Source organism: Ziziphus jujuba, chromosome 2 (assembly GCF_031755915.1).
Source record: "Ziziphus jujuba cultivar Dongzao chromosome 2, ASM3175591v1".
NCBI classification, from domain to species: Eukaryota; Viridiplantae; Streptophyta; class Magnoliopsida; order Rosales; family Rhamnaceae; genus Ziziphus; species Ziziphus jujuba.
Window position 1 is genome coordinate 23,758,354 of NC_083380.1, and position 24,519 is coordinate 23,782,872.

A 24,519-nucleotide genomic window follows, 5' to 3' on the forward strand; every position below is an offset into this window, starting at 1 on the left:
TGGACTATTCAAAATTTGTTATAGTTGTTCAGAGTGATTAGTTAGTATTATTATTATTTTAACAATAGTCTCAAGTTTAATCCCCCTCCAAAACTTTTTTCTAAAGTAAAGTAAGAACCCTTTTGCAAAAAATAAATAAACAAATAAAGTAAAAACCCTCAATCATACAACATGGATTCGATTTGCTCTAAATGCTTATAAAGAAATTTTTAAGATTGTATAAGCCTCATGTTGCTTTCAAAATGTAATTAGTATTGCATGTGTATGGTGGGCCGGTGACTATAAATAAATAAATAAGGAGCCTATTTAACTCAAAAAAATATATAACTGCATAACAGTTTTTAGGATTACAAATTCATCATTGAATCACTCAATACAGAAGGTATTGGGTTCAAATCATATCTATTATTTTTGAATATTTATTATTTATTTATTTTTTTACCTATGGCAAATTATGGAGGGCCTGTTGAGTGAGATCCACTTAATTAGTAAGCTATTCACATCAATATTTGAGAAGTCATGAATTTAAAATATTAGAATATGAAAAAATGATCGTAAATTTACAAAAAAAAAAATGTAAAAGGTCCACAATGTAGTGAAAGACTTGCTATATTCCTTTTCCCTCGCCTACATAAAAGGTGCTAGCTTTTTGCTAATTTGTATTGAACATTATGATGAATAAAGATGTGTACTTTATTTATTTATTTATTATTATTATATGTAGGATCTGTGAACTATTAAAATGAAATTTTTATCTTTTGTCTCACTAAAAAAAATAATAATGCTAGAGTTACTTAAATATTCATCAAATTTATTTATTAAAGAATATTATAAATGATGTGTTAACATTTAACTGGTTTATTTTTTTTATTTACTTATTTATTTAAAAAGTTTACTTCCTTATGAGCTTTAATGATCTATTTAATTCTATCCTTATATGTTTTTGAGAAATTTTTTTAATTATGTCTTATGATTATATGCTTGTAACATGTTTTCTATGGGAGATAATGTTTGAAGTGAGTTTGAGGGAGTGAGTTTAGTGTGAACCATTAATTTTGCATCTTTATAGTGTACTCAGGCTTTTAAATTTTATAAATACGTCAACCAATAATATATTAACTTGTGTCATTTACTAAATGCTTTTGGTAAATATTTTGATGCATGTAGCTATAGGTGGATAAAATTTAACCCAACCCAATCAAACCAACCAATGATATGGTAATTCGTTTAAGAAATCAATGATGTTATTATATTCAAATGTGTGATTTTCATAAATTAACTATCCAAACCCAAATTAATCAGATTATATTTGGTTTGGGTTAGTTTGGTTTTAACATTAACAGTGACTTTAGTTTGCCTAGGTTCAAATTAAGTTTTAGTATAAAGCTAAACCGACCTAACCCATGCCTATTCCTACCTGTAGCACTATTGAAAAAATAATAATGTATCAAAAAATATAAAATATACTTTCATTTACAAATGTAGCAAGTTCAACCTCTAAATATATAATTTATTTAATTACAATTCAAAAACCTCTAATAAGATTTTTTCAAAAAAATGGTAATCCAATTTAGGCCTTTGTATCTAGCATTGGCATACCTAAATTAGGGTTTTTTTTGAAAAATAACCACCCTACAGATCAAAAATTGAAAAACAACATAAATTTTTATTTTATTGATAAATAACCATATTTTTGCATTTTCATACAAAAACACCCTTAAAAAACAAAACAATCTAAATTGTTTTTTCTTTTTTTCAATACATGTAAATGAGAAGTAAAAAAATACCCAAATCGGAAAGCCTCATTCTTGTTCTCCTTCTCATACTGTCTCCTTCACACTATTTCCTTCACACTATCCATTGTTACTTCACCTTCTCACACCATCTCCTAGAAATATCATCGTTCGATCATACGTCATCTTCATCCAATCATGAGCCACTCAAGAGGCAATCGCGAGCCTTTGGTGTCAAATCGTGAGCCACCCAGAGGCAATCTTGCACGGTCATCATCCTCACCATCAATTTGACCCAGAGGTAATCACCCACTCTGTTCCTCATTGTTTTGTGCTGTATGTAGCTTTTACTCTTTCTCTTACTATGATATCTTAAAATTTTTGTTTTTGCTTCTTTATGTGGCAATTTTTTTCTTTTCTTTTTCTGGGTGATTCAATCTTGCTGTGAGTGATTCAATCTTACTGCATAATTTTTATTTTCATACTTTTCATGAATTTCTTCTTCTTTTTTGGGTGATTGTAAAATGCGTTTGTCGAAAGCCATTTTTTGTGCTCTCTGTTTTTTTTTTTTTTTTTTTTTTTGGGAATATGTCAACTTTGTAATTGGGTATTTGAGCATCTAGCTTTTTGATTTTTTTTATTGGTGCCTTTACCATATATTTATGTATAATATTATTTCTCATTTTGTTTGGTCTAGAGGACAAAGTTGTTATTTATGTATCCTTAAAAGATGGTTGAATTCTTTTCCCTTTTAGTTTCAAATCAGATTTGATTGAATTACAAAAATTTAAATATGTAGGACTGGTGTTGGTTGAAAAAGAAAGAAATCAAAGTTGACCCTTTTGGTTTTGGTTGGAAAATAAGAAATCTTTGTTAAGTTGCTTTTTGGGGGCAAGTTCCTTGTGTAGATAGAAGAAATTTATTATGGTTTTACTTTATTTAGGCTATTTTATATCTAAGCTTTAGATACATAGATCTTATTAGGATTTGAGTTTGTAAGGCTTCCATGAAAACAAGCTTTGAGGTATAAGGTTAATGGATAAGGGCCTAAATAATTGGCTAATTCAATTGAGAGAAGTGATTTTTCTTCTTATCATTAAGGGAAAAGGTAATTTTTGGATTAACAAAATAAAGTGAGGAAATAGAGTATAGCCGGTAGCCTTGTAACATTTTAAATGTTATTGGGATTCATGTTTTTCTAATAGAATTGAAAGTATAATTCTTGAAAGAATATTAGAAGCTGGTTAAAATAAATTTGTGATACGCCAAGAATACTTTTAAGTTGATTGAGTCAGTCCTAGCTAAACAAATGTCCATATCCCAAGCTTTTTTTCTTCTGTTGATCTAATAATGGTTCTATTTGATGTTCCATTCTTCTTTACTTGCATGTTTCTAGGCCTTAAATTATGAGTAATTTGATATATAAGAATGCAAAGTCCCTTGTTTTAAGATGCAATCTTGAATTACTACTGAAAAATTTCTTATGGGAATGTTAAATGCATTTTGATACTTACAGAAGCAGTTTGTTATTTTATGGATAATCTGTCTACTTCTACAATTTTTGTACCACTTTATTTTTGTTGCTGTCTATATAGAGAGCTTAAACAAGATGTGCATCTACTATACATATACACACACATGGATAATGTGAATGATAAAATTAATAAAAAGGTATAAAATAATTAAATAACTAACATGTAGCAAATGTGTATTTGGTCCTTAACCTTTTTTTTTACATATTTTCTGGCACCAACAAACTTTAGGAAATGTTTTATGACATTGGCCAAAATTAGAATGTTTTTACTTCGTTAACAATCTCATCAACTACCAAATATCCAAGAAAGGCTTTCAAAGCTGAATTTTAATAAATAATATCCCATTATCTTTTTTTCAACATTTTAATCATTTTGTGTGTATATATATATATATTTTTTTTTTCTTTTTTTCCTTTTTTTGTTTTGGTTTCTTGATTTGTCGTTATCAGTTTTGATGTGTAATGGGATTTGGAGAAGTAGAGGAGGATTAGAGAATGAGTTAATTAGCAAAAAGAGGAAAAGAAGAAAGATAATAGTGGTAAGACAATAGAATGAGTGAATCATGCACCATTTTGAAGTAGCATGATTTTTCCCCTTGTCTAAAATATTTCCTCCGGTCAAAAAATTATCTCTTTTAGTTGGAAACTCATTTTCGACAGATGGATAAACATTTCCTTTGGCATAAATTTTTTCCTCCAATAGGAAAACCATTTCCTTTGGTGGAAAATTTTCCAAATTTCTTATTTCCTACTTAATATGCTCTCTTTCCCTTAAATTTGATTAATAATTAAGTATATTTTATTGTTAATTAATTGCATTTGTTTTTCAAATAAATGGGTTCAGTAGAGTAATATTTATTCGTAAGTTTTGGACTAGGAGATATTTAGGATGAAGGTGAATTGTAGGTTAAATTTTTAGAAAGTTATCTTAGATATTAAGTTTAAGTTAGCTCTAACCCAAAAAAGAAGTTTAAGCATAGTTGTTTTGACCACTTCTTGAAAGCCAAAATTGTTTATAATTCAGTGGCCACATTGTAAACAACATGTTATATAGGCAGTGTATTTGTGACGATAAGGATGCAATGATGTTTAATTTTGGAAGTTCTGGTGTTAGATTTACTCATAAAACATTCACATCAATTACAAGTTTAGAGTTTGGCCATGAAACCAATAGGTAAATTAACCACTCTATGTGTATTAGTGACATATATTTTGGAGGAAAGTGAAAGGTCACAAACTTGCAAATACCTAAAGCTTTCATGACTGCAAAATATAAAGATAACGATGAAAATGATGACGATATATAGAAGTTAGCCTTATTGTATTTATTTAAGACAGTGCTCCTTGGTAAGGAAAGCATGGCTACTGCATCCCATGAGCATTTCGAAAATGGTGGATGATTTAGAATACTTCAACAAACATACATGGGGATCATTATCTTATATAACTTCCATCAAATCACTAAAATAGTCTATGCCAAGTAACAAGTCAAAGAGATATTGTGTGTATGTGTTTTCATTATCTTTTATTATAACACCCCGTCCCGAATTACACCGAAAACTTTTCAAATTTGACCAAGGTAGACAGGGTTTGACCGTCGTTGACCGGGAAAGGGTTAAATGTTGACTTTTTGCTCCTGATGGAATTTCACATTGACCGAAGTACCATTACGAAATACACATTAGCACGAGTTCATAGACTAGTAGCACGTCAAAAATGGAGCTACGGTTTGAAAGTTATGAGCAAAACAAGTTAAGGTCCAAACTATCCAAGGGGTGTCGGAGTTGACTTTTTGTTCATGCAAAGTTGAATTTTGACTCATGCATGGTTGTGAAGTACTCGTTGATACGAGTTCATAGACTAGTGGCACGTTCGATTTGGACATGTGGTTTGAAAGTTATGGACCTGTAGAGTTTTTCAAATACAATATTATTTTAATATTATTTTTAAATATGTGAATAGTATGCTACGTGACTTAATAAATGGTGCCATATGTCACAATGAGGGGATGCCACATGTCAACAATATTAAATACTATATTATCTTAATATTATTTATTTATTTTATTATTATTAAAAAAAATTCTTTTTTTTTTCCTCACGTGGGAAACACCTACGAAAAATGGCTTTCTTTCTCTTTTTCCTTGTCTTTTCTTTTCTTCTTCTTCTTCTTCTTCCTTCTTCCTTCTTCCTTCCTTCTCCCTCTCAGCAACACCTCGTTTCTCTTTTTTTTAACCATATGAAGCCACATGCACCTGATGGGGAGGAAGAGGGGGAAGATTCCGGCCAGCAGCCGGAAAATGGTGGCCATCTGTCGCCAGAGGCGGCCGGATTGGGCTTCATTGCCGGCAACGGCAAGATTGGCTTCGTCGGCGATTCGGCCACCACCCGGCCAAATTGATACTCCTTTCCACCTATTTTGGACCTCTTGAGCTCGATTTTGAGGTCCATTCAGCTCAATTCCCTGTCGTTTGAGAGATACGACAAGTTGAAGTTTGGCCAAAACTTTCCGTCCATTCTGCCGGTCCCTGCCGATCAAATTGGGTCCAATGAAGATCGGTAATGTGATCCTCGTCTCCTTAGCTTTCCATAGGCACCTTATTTGTGAATTTTGGACAATGTTTGTGTTAAACCCCCCCGGATACCGGGTATTATTTATCCGAATGAAATATTAATTTATTTGAATTGTGTAATATTGTCGTTGTAGGAGCACGTGTGCGTCATGAAATTTATCACATGGAGGATCTTAGGTTAATTGCGTGCTCGAGGTGAGTAGCCCACCTTCAAATTAATTGCGGGTGTTAAATTATATTTATTTTGTGACAATTAAATGTTTGGATTTAATATTTATATGTTAAATATTTAGCAAAATTATATTTGGAATTTTGATGGCACAATTTGAATAAATTGAAATGTATATGTGCATTAAATCATATATGATTTTTGATAAATTATGGAAATTTAGATTTTATGGAAATATGATATTTAAAGGAATTGTGATTTTAATATTAATTGATTTATTGTGGAATTTATTTGTGAGTTTATTTTGATTAATAAAAATGCATTTATATGGATTTATGAATTTTGGAAATTTTATGGGTTTTAATGAAATTATGCCTATCTTGAATTTTAAGGATTTAAGGATATTATTTTAAAAATTATGCTTATGCATTTGAATATTGTGGATTGGAAAATCGATGCATTTGAAAGTTGATGGGTTTGAAATTGATGGAAATTGTGCGATGGATTTATGACGATGATTTATAAAGGAATTGTGGAAAATTTATGGGTTTAATTGGATGGAATAAACCCGGTAGTATTTATGAGATTTTGAGATTTGAAAATAAATATATTGATTTTATGATTTTTAGATACACAATACACGTACTGGTGTTCTTTATACATGGATATGATTAGCGCGCAGGTGGATGTGATGAGTGCGCAGGTGGGTGTGAGTAGCGCATAGGTAATTATGGGATTGTCCTGTGGTTGCTATCGGATAAGGGTAGGCCACCCCTCCATGGTCGGGACGCCTGTTTGCAGCGGCGCAGTGGGACGCCATGTGATCGTATGTCGGTTTCTCTCTTTAATCTTTTGTCTGGCGGTACCTTGGGACGCTGGGTACCGTTGGCGCCATTGGTATATAGTGGGTGCATTAAGTAATTTTCGGAACATGATTTTCAAAATAAATATTTTGAAATTTTATTTAAATTAGAATACATTTAATGTTATTTTTATTATTTATTTCAATTGGAGATTTTAATGTAAATTTTATGGAATTTTATTATGTTTTTAATTACCTATTTATATTAATATTTTAACAATGCATTTTATCTTGATTTTACTATTTACATTGATTTGATTATTTTAAAGAGATCTTACTATGTTTTTACCATTTATTTTAAATGGAGGTTTTAATTTGGTTTAATTATTCCTTTATTTAATTGTTCAATTAATTAATTCATTTTAATTATTTTAATTATTTCCTGAATTATCTTAATGTAAGTTTTATTAATATTTTTGTATTACTTGTTATGACATTTATAATTCATTTATTAATTGTTACAAAATTATTTTATTTCTATTTCTATTTTATTTTCATTATAATTTTGGATTCTTAAATTTTTGTATTTTATTTGAAATTTATTTGACTAATTATTCCTTGATTTTTGGGGCATAAAATATTGGGTTTTGCGAAAATGTTTTAAAATGGGAACTTTTCCAAATGAGTGAATGGTAAGGATTTTGAGAGAAAATATTATTTCCAATTAATTATTAATTAATTAATTATTAATTTTTAATTAATCAAGTGTACTATAATTATTATTACTATTATAATTGTATATTAGATTGGGTTACTCATTGAGATGATTAGCATCTAATATTTTTAAATTCCGTTCCCTTAGGCTCAGGTTAGTCGACGTTGATTGTCCGGGGGGGGAACTTGACGTCTCAGTTTATTGTCGAAAGTTCAAGAAGCATTTCCTCGCTTTTTCCTCTCCATCTTGTATTGCCTCTTTATCTGACATTGTATTAATTTCATATTTACTTGTATAATGCTCTGTATATTGTATTGGACACATTTTATTAAATACTGCATTAATTCCCTATTATTATTTTGGAGTGCTGCAAATTTGTGGAATTAAATTATAGTAATGTGGGAGGAATAAGGGGATGTATATAGAAGTGTGTTTTCAGTGCAGAAGATTTATGGTAAGTCCAACCCTTGGGGGAGGTTCTGCTGGATTTTCCATTAGAAAGTCCGATAGGGTTTCCCTGGGATCAGGACTTGTCTAGGGTTCCGGTGAGGAATTTTAGACGGGTCCTGACATTTATGGTAAGTTTATATGACTATAAATTAAAGTTTGTTTGATAACAGTTTATATGCATTATTTACATATTGTTTGACAGATTTGGGAATTTAAGACTATTCCTTTATTAGTTGATATGTTTGGATATAAGATGGAGGATATTTTAGTTTCTTTGATTCTCAACTAGCATATTTTACAAGTACTTAGATATGAAAAAGGCAAAATCTATATTTCATTATCAAGATGTAAGAATATAATACTTATATATAATTTTTTTTTTTAAAAATTCAACTTTATTGACACAAGTGGTTGTTAGTGTTGTGTCTTATTTATATTAATATATATATATATTTTGGTAATACTTGGTGGTTGGTGTACTTGATGCTATTGAAGTCAAGCTCTTATATGTGGCTAAAATTGCTTTGGATATATATTAGGATAGTAGTTCCTATAGTTATCCACCCATTGTCAAAGATAAGCCGCCACATAATGGTGGTGCTAAAAATATAGTTGTTCCACATAAGATAAGTAGAAAAAAGAAGAAACGAAAACATATCAATATAGAAAATAATAAGATGAAAAGACGGAGATAAATAAATGATACGCCTACAGATCATGGTAATCATAGTGATTATGCTATACCATTTATTTGTCTTCTTTCGTCATCGACTGCGGGAGTTGGTGTCCATGATGATGTTAATATTCCGACTCTGGAGCAACCGTCATCTCATGATGAGGTTTGCATAATTGTGTGAATTTTTTTTTTATTGAACCTCTTAATAACGATTATTTTGTTTAAGTACATATATGAAATAAAGTCATAGTTTTTTTTTTATTTTATTTTAAATCAAACCTATTAATAATGATTGTTTAGGTATTTTTGATAGATAGATTATCTGTTTTTGAAGGCGAAATGGCCTGTATACATCAAGATGTTAAAGACTTAAGAATCTCCATGTTTAGAAAGCTTGTAAGATTGAAGACCAAACTTGATAGGCTAATGGAGCAATACCGAGTGCGTGTTCAGTTAATAAATTGTGTTTATTATTGACTTATATAGGTCAACAATTGTATTTATTGTCGACTTAGTGCTTTTTTATTAACTGTGTTAATTGTTAAAATTAATTTTTTTATTATTGATGCATTAAGGTCTACAATAATAACCAGTGGTCATACAATGACCTTTCAGACCTTGATTTAGGGGGCTTGGGTGATTTGAGAGGTAATAACATTCCTGGTTTACGGGATAAAAGAAGAGTGAATTTGGAGATAACACCATTGCCAGTTGAGATATAAGTAGAAAACAGACCGATGCCATTATCAGTCTGGGAGATGAAAAGAGAGTAGAATTTGAAGGTGATGTCAATTTGGGAGATGAAAAAAAAGAAGAGTTGGGACTTGATGCCTGATATGCAAGTGAAAGCATGTCTATTTGATAAACATTTACTTCCATCAGCCTTGGACGATATAGAAAAATTGTTGAGATTATCAATATAATATCTCCATTGAAGTTGTCCATTTGGAGACGCGCTAGAAAGGTAGCAGCTGCTAAATGGTTGCTAAATATTGGGAGATATGATAGGAAGGCTGCAACAACTATTAGTACTCCGTATAATGTTGGATGCATTCATCAAAAATTGCAGCGTACCTTACCTCAACCATATCTATTTTGAAGTTTGACCGATAAAGATCAGTATCCATTAAAGCTGTAAAATTTTTTAACCAATATATGAAGAAGGGTGATCGTGCACCATAGGTAGAAATGTATCTTTTTTGTGTTGGTGAAGATTTTTTTAATAAGCTTCTAAACAATGAATGATGGCTAATTCACGTGCAGATACAATTGATCTAGTTTTTTATTTAGTTTTGCTAAACTTTCATGATTGTTAAACTTTCATGGTTATAATTTAAAAGTAACTTGTATTTCACTACGACATATGGAAATTATGCTTTCCTTATTCTAAGTACGTGCCAATCGATACCCCGATATCTTTGATCTTACTTTCAAGATGATTGATGATAGATTTTGGATAAGTAAATTGTTTTTTTGGTTGATGTATATTTAGTTTCTTAATGATGGATGCTTGTTGTTAGGAGGGGAGGGGCGGGGTGCATATTTTTTTGTATCATGTACATTTTTCTATATGATGAATCACTATGATAATTTATTTTATTGTAGGGATATATTGAAAAGTTTTATGAAAAATTCAATGCCAATCCTTCTAGATATGTGTTCCTAGATGAAATGCAAACATATATTTTAGGATTCGAATGAAAGAGTTCAAGCCGTGGAAAAGCATAAATCATGTACAAACAAAAATTTCTAATTGTTTAATGTTCACTGCTTATTTATTTATTTTCTTAGTTATTTCATCTATTGTCTTGATAGTTATTGGGACTTTTAAATAAAGGAAACACACATTGGCTTTTAAGACATGTGGATTTGAAGGAGTGACATATGATTATATATTATTCGAATAAAACTGGGAAACGAAACAAAGGGGTGGCTTATTTCAAGAAATTATGCTGCGTGTTGCCTTACTTATTACATTCTGCATGCTTCTATAAGGAAGGATTGAATTTTGTGGATTCTATTAATAAGTTCACCTGTGCATGAGTGGAAAATTTTCTACAACAAACTAATGGCTAATTTATCTAACACTCACATGTTTGCTAATTAAATTTTAGCCATTGAATATGGTTGTAATTATGTTTTTGTTTTGTTGTAATAATAAATTTTTCAGTGATGACTGTGCTCAAATGCATGGAGTTTTTGAATGTCAGACTATTGCTCAAATAAATTCCTTTATACTTTACTTGGATTTGTTTTTATAAATTAGGTAGTAACATAACTTAAAGCTAATGTAGTGGTTACTAAAGGCGTTTGTTATTGATAACAGGTTATGGAGTTTGTACTAGGTAAATTTTGACAACTTAGGTACCTAGCAATCCTAATTTAGTGGATATATTTGGCTTTTATATTCTTAGTTTTATAGGCAAAACGTAAGATTTGTTTGTAAAGGATGTAACATGGTTGTATTTATGAAACATTGAAATACCATTTTTAACTAACATTGTAATTTTTCTAATTAAATTACATAACACTTTGATCGTCCACAATCATACTTGAAACTTTAAAATTTCATTATCACAACATAATTTTATTACTATGAAGTAGAATATATATTCATGACACAACATAATTTTAAAAATATATGAACTTAAATGGCATAACTATGACATACTAAAATAAAAATCTCTAATGCAAAGCATCTCCATTGGGTCTACTATTCTCATGTATATCATAAGATAATGGATTCGTACTTCTATGCCTATTATGTTCAGCACCATTATATCGATTATATTTACATCCAATAACATCTTTACCTTGAGATGGTATGAGTTGTATCCTTGGCCTACTAGCTCACCTACGAGTCTATCTTGGTGGAAAAACAATATGATTTGACATATCATCTTGAGTATGCTACTATTTTTCATTTAAAATAGGGTAAATGGACTCTGCATAAGCTGCACAATATGCATCCATTGTGTAGTAATGTGAATACACATAAGACTTTCATTCTTTGCAAGCAGCAATACAGTGATCACGAAGATATTGATTAAGATAAAAAACTTTGCATGAGCATGCTTTTGATTGGAGGTCAATTGTGCCCTTCAAACTCCCATCTTCCATAAAAAACTCATACATATTAACAGCCTTTACATGCAACTCGATAAACTTCATATTTCAGAGTTTGAGTTCCTCTTCCATAAAGTTAGTCACACACTCTGTCAATTTTGCACATGCATTTAATTGTTAATAAAACCACCATTGCACCAAATCCCGTATGTTCTCAATTAATGCTACTATTGATATCTCTTTAGCATATAGTAAAATACTATTTATGCATTCTGTAATATTGGTGGTTAGGATAATGTACCTTTTAAATGGAGAATAAGAACGTTTCCACCTAGTAGGTTCACATGTTCGGATGTACTGTGCAGCCTTATTGTTTTTTGCCTCAGTTTGCCTCATATAAAACTCAAAATCCTACCAAGTATGTGTTAACTATGAGAAAGAAACATTATATTATCGTATTATCATCTTTCGCATGTTTATTTGCCTTAATATTTTTGCTTATGCGGTACGTGCATAGGCCATAATATGCATTAGGAAAGACTTTGCATATTAACTTTTCAATAGCTAGGATTCTATCACTTATAAACACCAAATTTGAGAAATCTCTAATATCATCCTTAAAGTTTTGGAAAAATCAGGTATATGCTTGCTCGTTCTCTCCATCTCCAATGCCGAAAGCCACAGGAAATATTTGCTTATTGCCATCCATTTCCATTGCAATATACATTTATCCTTTGTATTTTCCTTTCAAAGTAATCATATCAACAGCCAATATGAGTCTTATGTGAGATATAAATTTCCTAATACTTGCTCCAATTACAATAAAAAAAAAATTTACAAAATGGTTATTGTTCTCTATTTTTATACGTGTTTGAGTTTCAGAATTTTTTGACTCTAACTTGTACCAATAGGTAGACAACTAGCAAGATTCTCCTTAGAAGATCCCCTAACACTGTTAAGTGCATATTTTCTACCTTTTCATGCTTTATTATAGCTTATATTCATCCTATATTTTTGCAGAAAATCATATTGAATTTCTTTGGATTTGTAAACATGTGTAATCTCTTCATGTTTATATTTGATGCATTGCCCAATAACTTGACTACTCATATGCCTATGTTCTCGATGCATGATATCTAACAAGCAATTATGTACATTATCAAATATTTTTACAATGAAGATTTTTCCATTTTTTAAATTGGTCACATACAGATGCCGTTTATAAGTATTTTCCAAACACATAATCTCATATCGTTGTGTAGTTGACCTTGTTACCTTAAACTCTTTATTTGTACGCATGCAATGAATACTCAATTTATTTTGTAACTCACACTTGTTACGAAATATCTGTCCAACTTGTAAGCTTTGATAAAACTATGGCCATAAAATCAATTCTGTGGCTTGATAAAAGTGGTCACTTGTACCAAGTTGAACCTCAACATCATGAACTCTTTCATTGTTCATTTCGTAATGCATATCATTATTATTGTCTCACAACTCACGTTCGAATTCTATATCATTATGATCAAAATGTTCAACCGAATATTAACATCATCCATTTCTGCATTGTAGTTCTCATAATTATTAATATTATGTAACTGTTCATACCCTTCTTGGTTAGGAAACCGTTCATTAGAGTCATCTTTAACATTAACTCATTCATGGATGTTAAATGACATCCAAGGCCTACAAATATTAACGTGATCTCTCAATTGAGTTTTAAGAACTACACTAAAATGAAATGTAGCCTCAATAGGTTGAGATTTGGAAACTTGTATTAGACGAATACTAATTGGAGGACAAGTAAAAGATAAGTGATTACTCCCACTATTTGAAGCAAAGGTGGTTTCATGAATTTTTTTAGATATTTGTTCAACTTTGGAAATTACCGCAACATACCATGGAGTTCGAATTATTATCATCCTTCCATTTCTCACTTCTTGAAGAAAGCATTGTACATCCCTATCATTTCGTAATTTTGTAGGATCCAACTTTTCAATATATTGTCCATATATCCATTTTAACCTTAGCAAATTTTCATTTCGATCTACCTTAAGAGAATTGAAAATCTCATCTTCTAACTTTGTGCATTTTTTGCTGACAGAAACCATTTTATTTTTATTGTTTTGATACTCCCAAAGACTAACATTATTTCCCACAATGTTCCATCATATAAAACTGAAATTGCAATATTCTCATCTTTCGTTTCAATACGAAAATAAATGAATAATGCTAAAATAAATTTATAAATTTATAAATATGAATAGTATTAATCAAACATATCAACACCTTTAAAAAAGCTAATTTTTATTTTTTTGGGCCAAATCCAACATTTTTCCAAAGTAAATTGGTAGAAAACAATGAAAATTAGTGAAAATCGAAGAACCAGTGGAAAATTATTAGAAAATAATGGAAAACTTGTGAAAACTGGCAACCTAACAGAAAATTGGCCAAAAAAGGTGGAAAATCAATGGAAAATAAAGAAAAATTAGCAAAAAGGGCAAACCAACTAAAAATTGGTTTAAAACAGTAGAAAGCTAGAGAAAACCAGCAAACTAGCAGAAAATAGAAGAACTTCGTCTTTTTTATTCATTTTTCTACGGTTTTACTAATTTGTTGGTTTTGTCGATCTACAAAAGTTTTGTCCCATTTTTCTTACCATATGTAGCCTAATTACTTTTATATCCAAATATAATACCCTATAAATTAGTTTAATACATACCCATTAAAAAAATCATATTCATTAATAATAAACTTGAGCTTTAAGAGAAAGAAAAAAGAGAAAAATCTTTATTTGAGTTTAGTTTTAAAAGTGATAAAAACGTTTGACGGAATAAAATAGTATGAAAGTAAAAGGGAAAGTGAAAAAATCTATTTAGATAATCTTAGAATTTGAAAAAGAATCGTTGTCGAAATATGTGGAAAAGCAAAAAATGATTCAAGATAATGCTTTTATTAATAAATTTTTGGCCAAGGGTATTTTTGTCTAATAATGGTTATTATCAATAAAATAAAAATTTTGGTTGTTTAAAGATTTTTAATTTCCAAAGTGGCTATTTAAAAAAAAAGAAAAAAAGGTCAAATTATTGTAATACATTTGGCTTTTTGCAATAGAGCGTGTTTGGCCCACTGAATACATTGATTTTGAGGCTTGTCTATTTGTAATTTGGATTTTCTTAAGGGGAATTTGGCCCAATGCCCCCATAGGGATGAGCTTCACGATTTTACCTCTTCATTTGCTATCTTTTTTTTATACCCTTTCAATTTTTAATAATCCCAAAATACCCTTATATCCAAATTAAATATTTTTACTTTTTTTTTTATGTTATTTCTTTCTTTTCTTCACCCGACTGTTCTCTTCTCCTTCATCACGCTTCCCTAAAGCTGGCTCATCTCTTCTCATTCATCCATCAAGCTTTCTTCACCTAGTTGCCGTTTTGCCAAACAGCCTCATTTCGTCTCTCCGTTCATCAAAATTCCATACAAAGAAAGAAATTGATGGTTTGGAATTCGAAATTAGGGTATTGTGAAGAAGGAGGACATGGATTTGTATACGAAGCTCAAGTGTGGTACTGCATGGCGGAAGCAGATGCGTAAGCTTGCTGTTTCACTTGGCCTCTCTGATAAAATGCCTGGTCTATTTGCTTCATTTTTCCTTTGACTTTTCGATTTGAGTGGTTTCAAGGGTTTATTTAAAACATTTGTGGGGTGTTTTTTTTTTTTTTCCTGATTGCTTTTGGGATAAGTTGGAATCGAAATTAGGGTTATGTTTTTTTGTTTTTGCTATTTTTGTAATTTTTTTCTTTATGCTTTTGTAATTTTTGTTTTACGTAGTGTTCGGTGTGCAATTTGACGGTCTGATAATGGAAATTGGCAAGGATTCGGGAATGGAGGACGAGGATTTTGTGGTTGAGACTTGCATTACATACTCTACCCCCGGAATTGACGCTTGAGAAGGGATTAGAGAGTATCAAACATGCTGTGGGGAAGTTGAAGCTGAATCCTCCTTCTACCTCCAATGGGTTCTTTCGGTCTCAGGTACTGGAAAATTCCGTATGTGATTTTCATTTCACATACTATGTCGTTTTGTTTGGTTTTCATTTCATATGTGATTCTGTGAGGATTTCTAAAGGTCGCTGTGCCTTCCAGCGCAAAAGCTTTGGATTGGTTTGCCTGTCAGTCAGAGTCTTGCAAGGTTTTCCCTCTGTTTTTATGTCGAAGGAAACAGTCATAAACCAGGTTGTACTTCCACCTCAAATTGGCAAACAGTCAGGAAGACCGAGAAAGAAGAAGATTCAATCTCAAGGAGAGGAGCGTCATCAATATAGATGCGGGAGGTGCAAACAGATTGGTCACAGCAGCCGATCATGCTCCGCCGCTGTACCTTTTGATAGCACTACCAACCAACAGCACCATTGACCCGAAGGCCCATCAATCGCGCGATGCTATATTCAGACAATGGGGCCATGTTATGCGGTATGCGTGTGTATGCAATGTAGTCAGGAATGCAATTAGTTGCTCAACCATGTAACATGTGTTTTGGCATAATAGACGTTGGTTTTATGTGTTCTTTTGTTGTCAAATTCATCTGTCGTATTGTTTTGATAACATATCATTCCGAGTTCAGTTTTTGGTTCAGTTGTTTGTATGTTTCTTACTATTGCACGGATAATATTACTGCCCAATGGTAATGACCGATGCATCGTCGGTAATTGACATTTGTACACCGCCGTAAAAGAATCACCATAATTGCATCTGACAACTTCAATCATGTGTGTTCCAACCAATAACATGCTAAATGTAGCATTATTAATGATAAATTTTGTCAAAGTAAGAGATCAAACGGCATTAAAAAATGAAAACGTTCAATTTGTTTTTGCTTCAAACATTACTGTACGTTTCATCGGTAATTACCGAAACCCTAGTGGTACTCACATTTTACCAATTTTTTGGGCCCCATAAGTCCCCTTACGTGTGTTAAATGAAAAAACATACAAAATATGGATTCTAAATTATCCTAAGGGGGGAAAACCCCAAAATCTATGAAAAAGTTCTCAAATAGGCAAAAAAAATACGATGATTTTAGACCTTCGGTAATTACTGATGAAACCTTCGGTAACCAACATATACTCTCTGGAAAAATTACCGTAGGTTTCGTCGGTAATTACCGAAACCCCTATGGTAATCACATTTTACCAATTTTTTGGGTCCCACAAGTCGCCTTAAGTGTGTTAAATGAAAAAACATGCAAAATATGGATTATCAAATGATCTTAATGAGAGAAAATCCCAAAATTGCTTAAGAAGTTCTCAAATTGGCCAAAAAAATATGATGACTGTAGACCTTATAAGGGGAATTTGGCCCAATGCCCCCATAGGGATGAGCTTCACGATTTTTACCCCTTCATTTGCTATCTTTTTTTTCCTACCCTTCAATATCTATTTTAACCTTAAAACAATGAAAAATGACTTAGATATCCTTTTATATTTTAAACAAAAACAAAAATCTACTTTTTAACAAACTTGTTTTTACACGATACACAAAAATACAAAACACTCTTCATCTTAGCACCCAAAAAAAATACAAAGAAAAAACAAAAAACTAAAACTTTGATCGTGACCTCAGCACTCTCGGAGGTAATTGTTTTAATATTTTTGTTTAGTTGTTGCCGTGGACCGGTGTGGGTTTGTTCTTGTGTGGATTTTTAGCCTTGCTGTGACCGGTGTGGGTTTGTTTTTGTGTGGATTTGCTTATGTGTTTATTTGTTGCCTTGCCGTGGACCCGTGTGAGGTTTTTTTTTTTTTTTTTGTATTTATTTGTTGCCTTATCGTTAAATGCTTACAAATTTAGTACAATGTGAGAAATTGAAACTTGTGATTTGTGTTTAGAACCGGTTAAAAATGTGAAATTTTTGAAGATTTAGGTTTTTATATGGAAGTGATTATAATCTAGGTTTTAGGATAGATTGATATTGGGTATTAGTAGGAAATGAAGAGAGGAAAAGAATGGGACCGGTTTGGCCTTGAACGGTGGCCGGAGGTGGGAGAAACAACTGGGTCAAGAATCGGATCGGGACCGGTTCAGGTGGGTTCGGGTCAACCCGGACAAAGGTTGAAGATGGATCGAACGACATGTCGTCTGGGTTGAACGACACCCAGATGACACATCGTTTTTAATTTGTTTGGGTTCTGTCGACATCCTTGAGCATGGAAAATAAACAAAGGATGAAGGCAGGGAAATCAATGAATTTGATGAAGAATAATGTTACTTTGTAATAAAAAAACATAATATATGTATATATATATATATTTGTTCCAACTTAGGAATATAAGGATTTTTACCCTGACTAAAGGTGTTATCTCACTAGTGCATGATACTCAAATTCTGTCTAGAAAACTACTTTTGTGGGTTGAAAAGAAGAATTTTTTTAAAAACGTACTTGACCCTTAGGAAACTAATTATATTTCTTTTTGGATTTGTACACAGATAAATCCTTGACCCTAAACTAATTATACAGATAAAATAAATGTAAAGTGAATGATTTGTATAGCATATATAGGTGTCGGTAGGTCTGAGCTTTTATAACCAAATCAGGTTAAACACAAGCAGTATTGGGAAGAGATGTAGCTACATTAGTTGACATACTCATATAGAAATGGTGGACATGTTGCAGTCCAGCTTAACCTATATGTTATAGTCTGCAACTTTCTGTGCACATTTTTTAGACATATATTATATGGTAAGAAATAATTAAATATAACATGAATATGATATGTATATATACAGTCTAAGGGCTGTTTTTGATTGGCTTATAACAATCTGTCTGTTGCTTAGCTTCTATGTAGTCTTCCACCTCTATAGTTCACTTTCTTGTTTTTCTATTTTGGGTGAATTGACTACTTCCTCTCTAGTCATTTCAATATTTCACTTTATCTGCTTCTGCATGTAGCATCATAATTGGCCACAATTGTGGGTTGCTCTATTAAAACCCCACTTTAGACTATAGCTGCATTAGAAATCTTAGTTGCTTTTCAGACCTTCTTTTTTCTTTTAAGTTTTTTCTTCTTCCTTTTTGCTAGGGTAATTTATTACTAAAAATCAGTACTTGAAGATAAGAGAAAAATACTTTATGATTAATTAGAATTGAAGTTGAGAATTCCAGAGTTAGTACTTTCTAAAGGTATAGATATATATATATATATATAGAGAGAGAGAGAGAGAGAAGATTGGTGCATAAAATTTTAGGTACATGGTTAGCTAGAAGCAAACACGCAAACACTTTCCCAAAAAAAAAAAAAAAATTAAAGAAGAAGAAGAAGATAGAAAGATTTAGAAGTAAACACACTGCTATACAGTAAATGTTCAGTAAATGTTTTGTAGATGGCATACACAATATCCTTAGGAAGAGAGCGTATGAAATTGAGGATTGCGGATATTTATATATGTATACATAGTTGACAATGTGGTTAGAGGTAGATAAAAGTTTATTAATGTTGTCAATGTACATTTGTAGGTTGTACTTTATAATGGCACCAAAGAAGAACTTGCGACGTCAACCGAAGAGGGGAGTTAAGAAGGTGGAAAGTAAGAGACGCGGTGGTAGCACAGCAGCACCCGACTCTAAGCGTCGACGAACTACTAGGCAGAAATCCAAAGCTGAGACGGAAAATGCCAAACTTCGAGGGCACGTTCCACTTTCCTCTCCCCCATCTGATATGGTAAGTTTTATATTCATTTATGTTGTTTTGTGCGGTAAATGATAAGACATCTGTCAGTATTTATTCATGAATGTGAAAACTCAAGAAAAACTTCACCCGATGGCCATCGGTAATTGCCGATAGGCCATCGTGATTTTTTTTAGTTCATTGTAGGTTGATTACCGATGGTTACATCGGTAATTACCACTTGTGCAAAAAATGTGAACCCATATGTCTTAAGATTTAGTTGGAAATTATTATTATCAAGTTAGGGTGGAAAAATAGGGTATGATTAAATAGTTGATGTCAGTTCCATTTATGTAATTCATTTTGCAGCCCATCGATGCTCCAAAGGAACGGATCTTTCAGGATGCCGATATATTTAAAGTTAGGGCACATTCATTCGGGAATCCAATAGAAGCGAACAAAGTAATTACAAGTGTCCTCACAAGTGAGCAGCTAGAAAAGTATAGACAAACATGTTTTGGACACTTACTTGACATGAAGAACCTCCGGTTCTTTGGTCAGGTAATGCATCACCTGCGTTGCAGACGAGTTGTGTCCAACAATCCAGAAGTACTAAAGTTTAACTTCGGCGGATCTGGAGTGCAGTTTACGAAGTGGAAATTCGCACTCATTAGTGGCTTAAAGTTTTATAGGTACCCTTCCATGTATGATATGCAAATTTCCAAAGGAAAGGAGCTGCTCACGAGGTTGCTAGATGACAGGACTGACTTGAAAAAGCCCAAACTGGAACGAATATTCAAGGCTATACTTTTTGTGGATGATTGGGATGCTGTAAGAATTGTGTTACTATATTTCTTAGTTCATGGTGTACTCGGAATGGATCCGAGGGTTCAAATAAATAGAAAATTCATTGATTTGGTTGCTGATATCGAGGTATTTAATTCCTACCCTTGGGGCATTCTGAGCTACAAGGAGACGATCAACTCATTCCACAATGCATTCTAGCATAGAGGACGTGCAGTAAAGAATAAATCACAGTATTATGACCTAAAAGGTTTTCCATTGGCGTTTCAGGTACGGTAATATATTTAATACATGTAGCGTTTACTTAAAAATTATATTTACTATAATTTATATTTTGTAGTTGTGGGGTTTGAAGCAATCCCTGATTTTGGTAACCAATTTGCCGACCAGTAGGAAACCCGTTGTCCGAGGATCCTTGGATGGCATGCTACAAGTCAACCGAACCATTTTGCTGTCCATAATTGGTTCACCTTAAATAGCAATGTAAGGCAAATTTTTTTTAGACTACATGGTACGACTACATTCAAGTTACATTACCATAGTCAGTTTCCAAATTTACTTTTTTTTCCTTTCTTCGTTTCATGTAGTATATTGTGCACTGAAGGTTAGATGCTACCGATGAGGAGAAGACTATGGATTACTGGCGAACAATAGCAGTTAACATACATGAAGTTTGCTACACGTCACCTCCACTTGTAGCACCAATAGCCACTGTTGGCGCTAAAGATGCATCCAAAGCTGAGGAGCATTCTAGTGGCCCTCTAGATGCTAATTTCAGGGTATGCAATTGTTACTTGGACGCAAATTTGTATTTCATATGTTGTACTAATATATGTTGACTTATGTTTTGGATATTGATATTGATTAGCTTGCTTGCTTAGAGGCAAAATTTGATGAATTAAATAAAGAGATGGCATCGTTAAGGAAGATGCTTAGTTCTGTTATTGACCAACAAAAGCATCAGGTATCATTTAGACAACTTAGTATACTTTAGTGTTTCAGCATTATTAAATTATATATTGTAATTCAGCAATTATTTGTTGTTAGAGTTTGGGAATTGTAAAATAACCATTGTGTTTTACAGGCCGAACATCATATGTGCAGCCATTCATCGTCATCTTCGGTTCGACCATCATCCCCCGTGGCACCGTCATTTGGAGAGCAAGCCGAAGAATTTGATGCACCCATAGACGGTTCCAATGGTAGGAAGGAGGATGATGATTGTACTACACCGTTTGAGCCTATTGTACCTGGAGGACCCTATGTGGAGGATTCCTGGGCTTTGGTGCCATATCGGCCTTTGCATTTCAGGTGGGATATCGGTGCTTCAGCTGACAGTCCACATCATGACCATCAGCTGAGATTGAGGTGGAAGATTGGACGCATAACGTTGGTGATACAAGCCGATTCGGTAGAGTTTACCACCAGTCACATCACGTCATCTCTACTTACACCGACCCGTGTAAAAAGAAGGTCAAATTTAATCTTAATCGACATATTGATGCATCGAAGGAGAGGGCGTTCGATGAGTGGTATAGGGTGGCACCGAAGGAAGCAACCGTGTGTACATCTTATATGACAGTGGGAAAGAAATTTTTTGCTGAGCTACTTACTTTTGAAGGATGGTTAAATTCCGATGTCAGTTATATGCTTTATGTTCATGTAAAATCATTGTGTTCCTACGTTTGGAATGATGTTTTATTTATCACCTTGCACTTGTTATTTACTTCCTTTAATGTGGTTTTGTAGCATATTGACACTATTTTGTATTTCATACGAAAAAGGCGGTTTGAGAATGAGAAGATGTTCACCCACACCTATTCCATATTAGACGTGTTATTTTGGGTAAGAGGATGGGATGTTACTGCGTTGCTTAATGTTATATTGATGATATTTTATATTGTATATATTTCATTATTTGGCAGTCATCCATCAAAGGGCATTATCCCATATGGAGGGCATCTCGTAGCACATATTCATGTGATGCGACCCTTTGTTGCTATGTGCGTGGGAAGTCACCCAAACCTAGCGTGCCGTGGTGGAGATGTGATTATGTAAGTCCCTACATATATTTGAAAAAATTCTCACTAAGTTTCCTATTTTGTGGATAACGAGGTTATGTTCTAATTTGCAGGTGTATATCCCTGTCAACAATGGAGGCGCGCATTGGTTGGCAGCATGTGTGGACTTGAAGGCCCGACATATTGATTTATACGATCCAAATATGGGAAATAAATATGTCGAGAATAAAAAGTTGAACAATGCAGAATGCCTTACGTATATGCTGCCTTACCTATTGAGGGATGGGGGATATTACGAGAAGAATCTGGACGTGCCTCCCACTTTAGAGCCATTCACGATGACCATGATCAAAGATGCACCCCGCCAAGATAATGGGTATGAATGTGTTATCATTTCAAACAACTTCTATTGCTGTTGTTTTATTGTGGTTACGTGTGGAAATACACGTGGTTGGTTTTCATTAATGCTAATCATTAATGCTATTTTGCAGGGGTGATTGTGGCGTCTACGCTTTGAAATTTATTGAATATAAGAGTAGCGAGGAGAATCCTTCATTTGGCCCCCAAGACATTATGTTATTTAGAAAAAAATATGCTGTTGATTTGTACTTTAATAAACTTTCAATGTAGATCGTATGTTTAATGTTATGACACTCTATATAATGTCTTGCGGTAATTACCGAAACGCTTTCGGTAATATGAATTAACATTTTTTTTTCCAAATACTCAGCTAATGGGTGTTTTCGGCAACAACATGCAAATTATACATTCATCAATGCCCCCAAACATCAAAACCCTAAATGTTCCGAAAAAGTTCTCCAATTGGCAAAAATATTTAATTACCATAGGTTTCGTCGGTAATTACCGAAACCCTTATGGTAATCACATTTTACCAATTTTTTGGGCCCCACAAGTCCGCTTACGTGTGTTAAATGAAAAAATATACAAAATATGGATTCTAAAATTATCCTAAGGAGGGAAAACCCCAAAATCTCTGAAAAAGTTCTCAAATTGGCCAAAAAAATACGATGACTGTAGACCTTCGGTAATTACCGATGAAACCTTCGGTAACCAACATATACTCTCTGGAAAAATTACCATAGGTTTCATCGGTAATTACCGAAACCCCTATGGTAATCACATTTTACCAATTTTTTGGGTTCCACAAGTCCCCTTACGTGTGTTAAATGAAAAAACATGAAAAATTTGGATTCTAAAATTATCCTAAGGAGGGAAAACCCCAAAATCTCTGAAAAAGTTCTCAAATTGGCCAAAAAAATACAATGACTGTAGACCTTCAGTAATTACCGATGAAACCTTCGGTAACCAACATATACTTTCTGGAAAAATTACCGTAGGCTTCATCGGTAATTATCGAAACCCCTATGGTAATCACATTTTACCAATTTTTTGGGTCCCACAAGTCCCCTTATGTGTGTTAAATGAAAAAACATGCAAAATATGGATTCTAAAATTATCCTAAGGAGGGAAAACCCCAAAATCTCTGAAAAAGTTCTCAAATTAGCCAAAAAAATACGATGTGTAGACTTTCGGTAACTACCGATGAAACCTTCGGTAACCAACATATACTCTCTGGAAAATTTTTTTGTTGGTTACCGAAGGTTTCATCGGTAATTATCGAAGGTCTACACTCATCATATTTTTTTGGCCAATTTGAGAACTTTTTAAGCAATTTTGGGATTTTCTCTCATTAAGATCATTTGATAATCCATATTTTACATGTTTTTTCATTTAACACACGTAAGGGGACTTGTGGGACCCAAAAAATTGGTAAAATGTGATTACCATAGGGGATTCGGTAATTACCGACAAAACCTACGGTAATTTTTCCAGAGAGTATATGTTGCTTACCGAAGGTTTCATCGGTAATTACCAAAGGTCTACAGTCATCGTATTTTTTTGACCAATTTGAGAACTTTTTCAGAGATTTTGGGGTTTTCCCTCCTTAGGATAATTTTAGAATCCATATTTTGTATGTTTTTTCATTTAACACACGTAAGAGGACTTGTGGGCCCCAAAAAATTGGTAAAATGTGAGCACCACTGGGGTTTCGGTAATTATCGATGAAACGTACGGTAATGTTTGAAGCAAAAAAAAATTGAACGTTTTCATTTTTTAATGCCGTTTGATCTCTTACTTTGACAGAATTTATCATTAATAATGCTACATTTAGCATGTTATTGGTTGGAACACACATGATTGAAGTTGTCGAATGCAATTGTGGTGATTCTTTTACGGCGGTGTACAAATGTCAATTACCGACGATGCATCGGTCATTACCATTGGGCAGTA

The 24,519-nt window shown here is 32.7% G+C and overlaps 3 protein-coding genes across 29 annotated transcripts; all 3 read left to right on the forward strand.

Annotated features, from left to right (window-relative positions):
• The first annotated feature begins 1,569 nt into the window (after window positions 1–1,569).
• LOC125422253 (uncharacterized) lies at window positions 1,570–20,449 on the forward strand. Of its 27 annotated transcripts, none has more exons than XR_009635872.1 (5): window positions 1,685–2,034; window positions 5,476–5,825; window positions 5,974–6,034; window positions 6,638–6,834; window positions 7,679–7,879. XR_009635872.1 is itself a non-coding variant. In XM_060814838.1 (3 exons), exons 2-3 carry the CDS (start codon window positions 19,244–19,246, stop codon window positions 20,384–20,386), a joined length of 828 nt encoding a protein of 275 aa, XP_060670821.1. In that variant the 5' UTR covers window positions 1,591–2,034; window positions 19,231–19,243; the 3' UTR covers window positions 20,387–20,449. The 27 variants fall into 27 exon arrangements, 1 of the variants encoding a protein (XP_060670821.1); XR_009635866.1 differs by having other exon boundaries at window positions 1,694–2,034; window positions 6,684–6,834; XR_009635869.1 differs by having other exon boundaries at window positions 1,695–2,034; window positions 6,691–6,834.
• Window positions 20,450–20,798: 349 nt separating this feature from the next.
• On the forward strand, window positions 20,799–22,024 carry LOC132800823 (uncharacterized). The gene is made up of 3 exons (XM_060815129.1): window positions 20,799–20,964; window positions 21,054–21,149; window positions 21,270–22,024. The coding sequence occupies exons 1-3, from the start codon at window positions 20,818–20,820 to the stop codon at window positions 21,762–21,764; spliced, it is 738 nt and encodes a 245-aa protein (XP_060671112.1). The 5' UTR covers window positions 20,799–20,817; the 3' UTR covers window positions 21,765–22,024.
• A 301-nt stretch (window positions 22,025–22,325) lies between these two features.
• Window positions 22,326–22,859, forward strand: LOC132800468 (putative ubiquitin-like-specific protease 1B). Its single transcript, XM_060814179.1, has 2 exons — window positions 22,326–22,582; window positions 22,698–22,859. Exons 1-2 carry the CDS (start codon window positions 22,410–22,412, stop codon window positions 22,834–22,836), a joined length of 312 nt encoding a protein of 103 aa, XP_060670162.1. The 5' UTR covers window positions 22,326–22,409; the 3' UTR covers window positions 22,837–22,859.
• The last annotated feature ends 1,660 nt before the right edge of the window (window positions 22,860–24,519 follow it).

What these genes read in the sequence shown, in the direction of transcription:
- LOC125422253 (XM_060814838.1), top strand. Translation starts at nt 19,244, where the DNA reads ATGGCACCAAAGAAGAACTTGCGACGTCAACCGAAGAGGGGAGTTAAG. An exon ending in CCTCTCCCCCATCTGATATG is followed by an intron (nt 19,436 to 19,750) that starts GTAAGTTTTATA and finishes TTCATTTTGCAG; the next exon opens with CCCATCGATGCTCCAAAGGA.
- LOC132800823 (XM_060815129.1), top strand. Translation starts at nt 20,818, where the DNA reads ATGGATTACTGGCGAACAATAGCAGTTAACATACATGAAGTTTGCTAC. An exon ending in CTCTAGATGCTAATTTCAGG is followed by an intron (nt 20,965 to 21,053) that starts GTATGCAATTGT and finishes GATATTGATTAG; the next exon opens with CTTGCTTGCTTAGAGGCAAA. An exon ending in TTGACCAACAAAAGCATCAG is followed by an intron (nt 21,150 to 21,269) that starts GTATCATTTAGA and finishes TGTGTTTTACAG; the next exon opens with GCCGAACATCATATGTGCAG.
- LOC132800468 (XM_060814179.1), top strand. Translation starts at nt 22,410, where the DNA reads ATGGGAAATAAATATGTCGAGAATAAAAAGTTGAACAATGCAGAATGC. An exon ending in GCACCCCGCCAAGATAATGG is followed by an intron (nt 22,583 to 22,697) that starts GTATGAATGTGT and finishes GCTATTTTGCAG; the next exon opens with GGGTGATTGTGGCGTCTACG.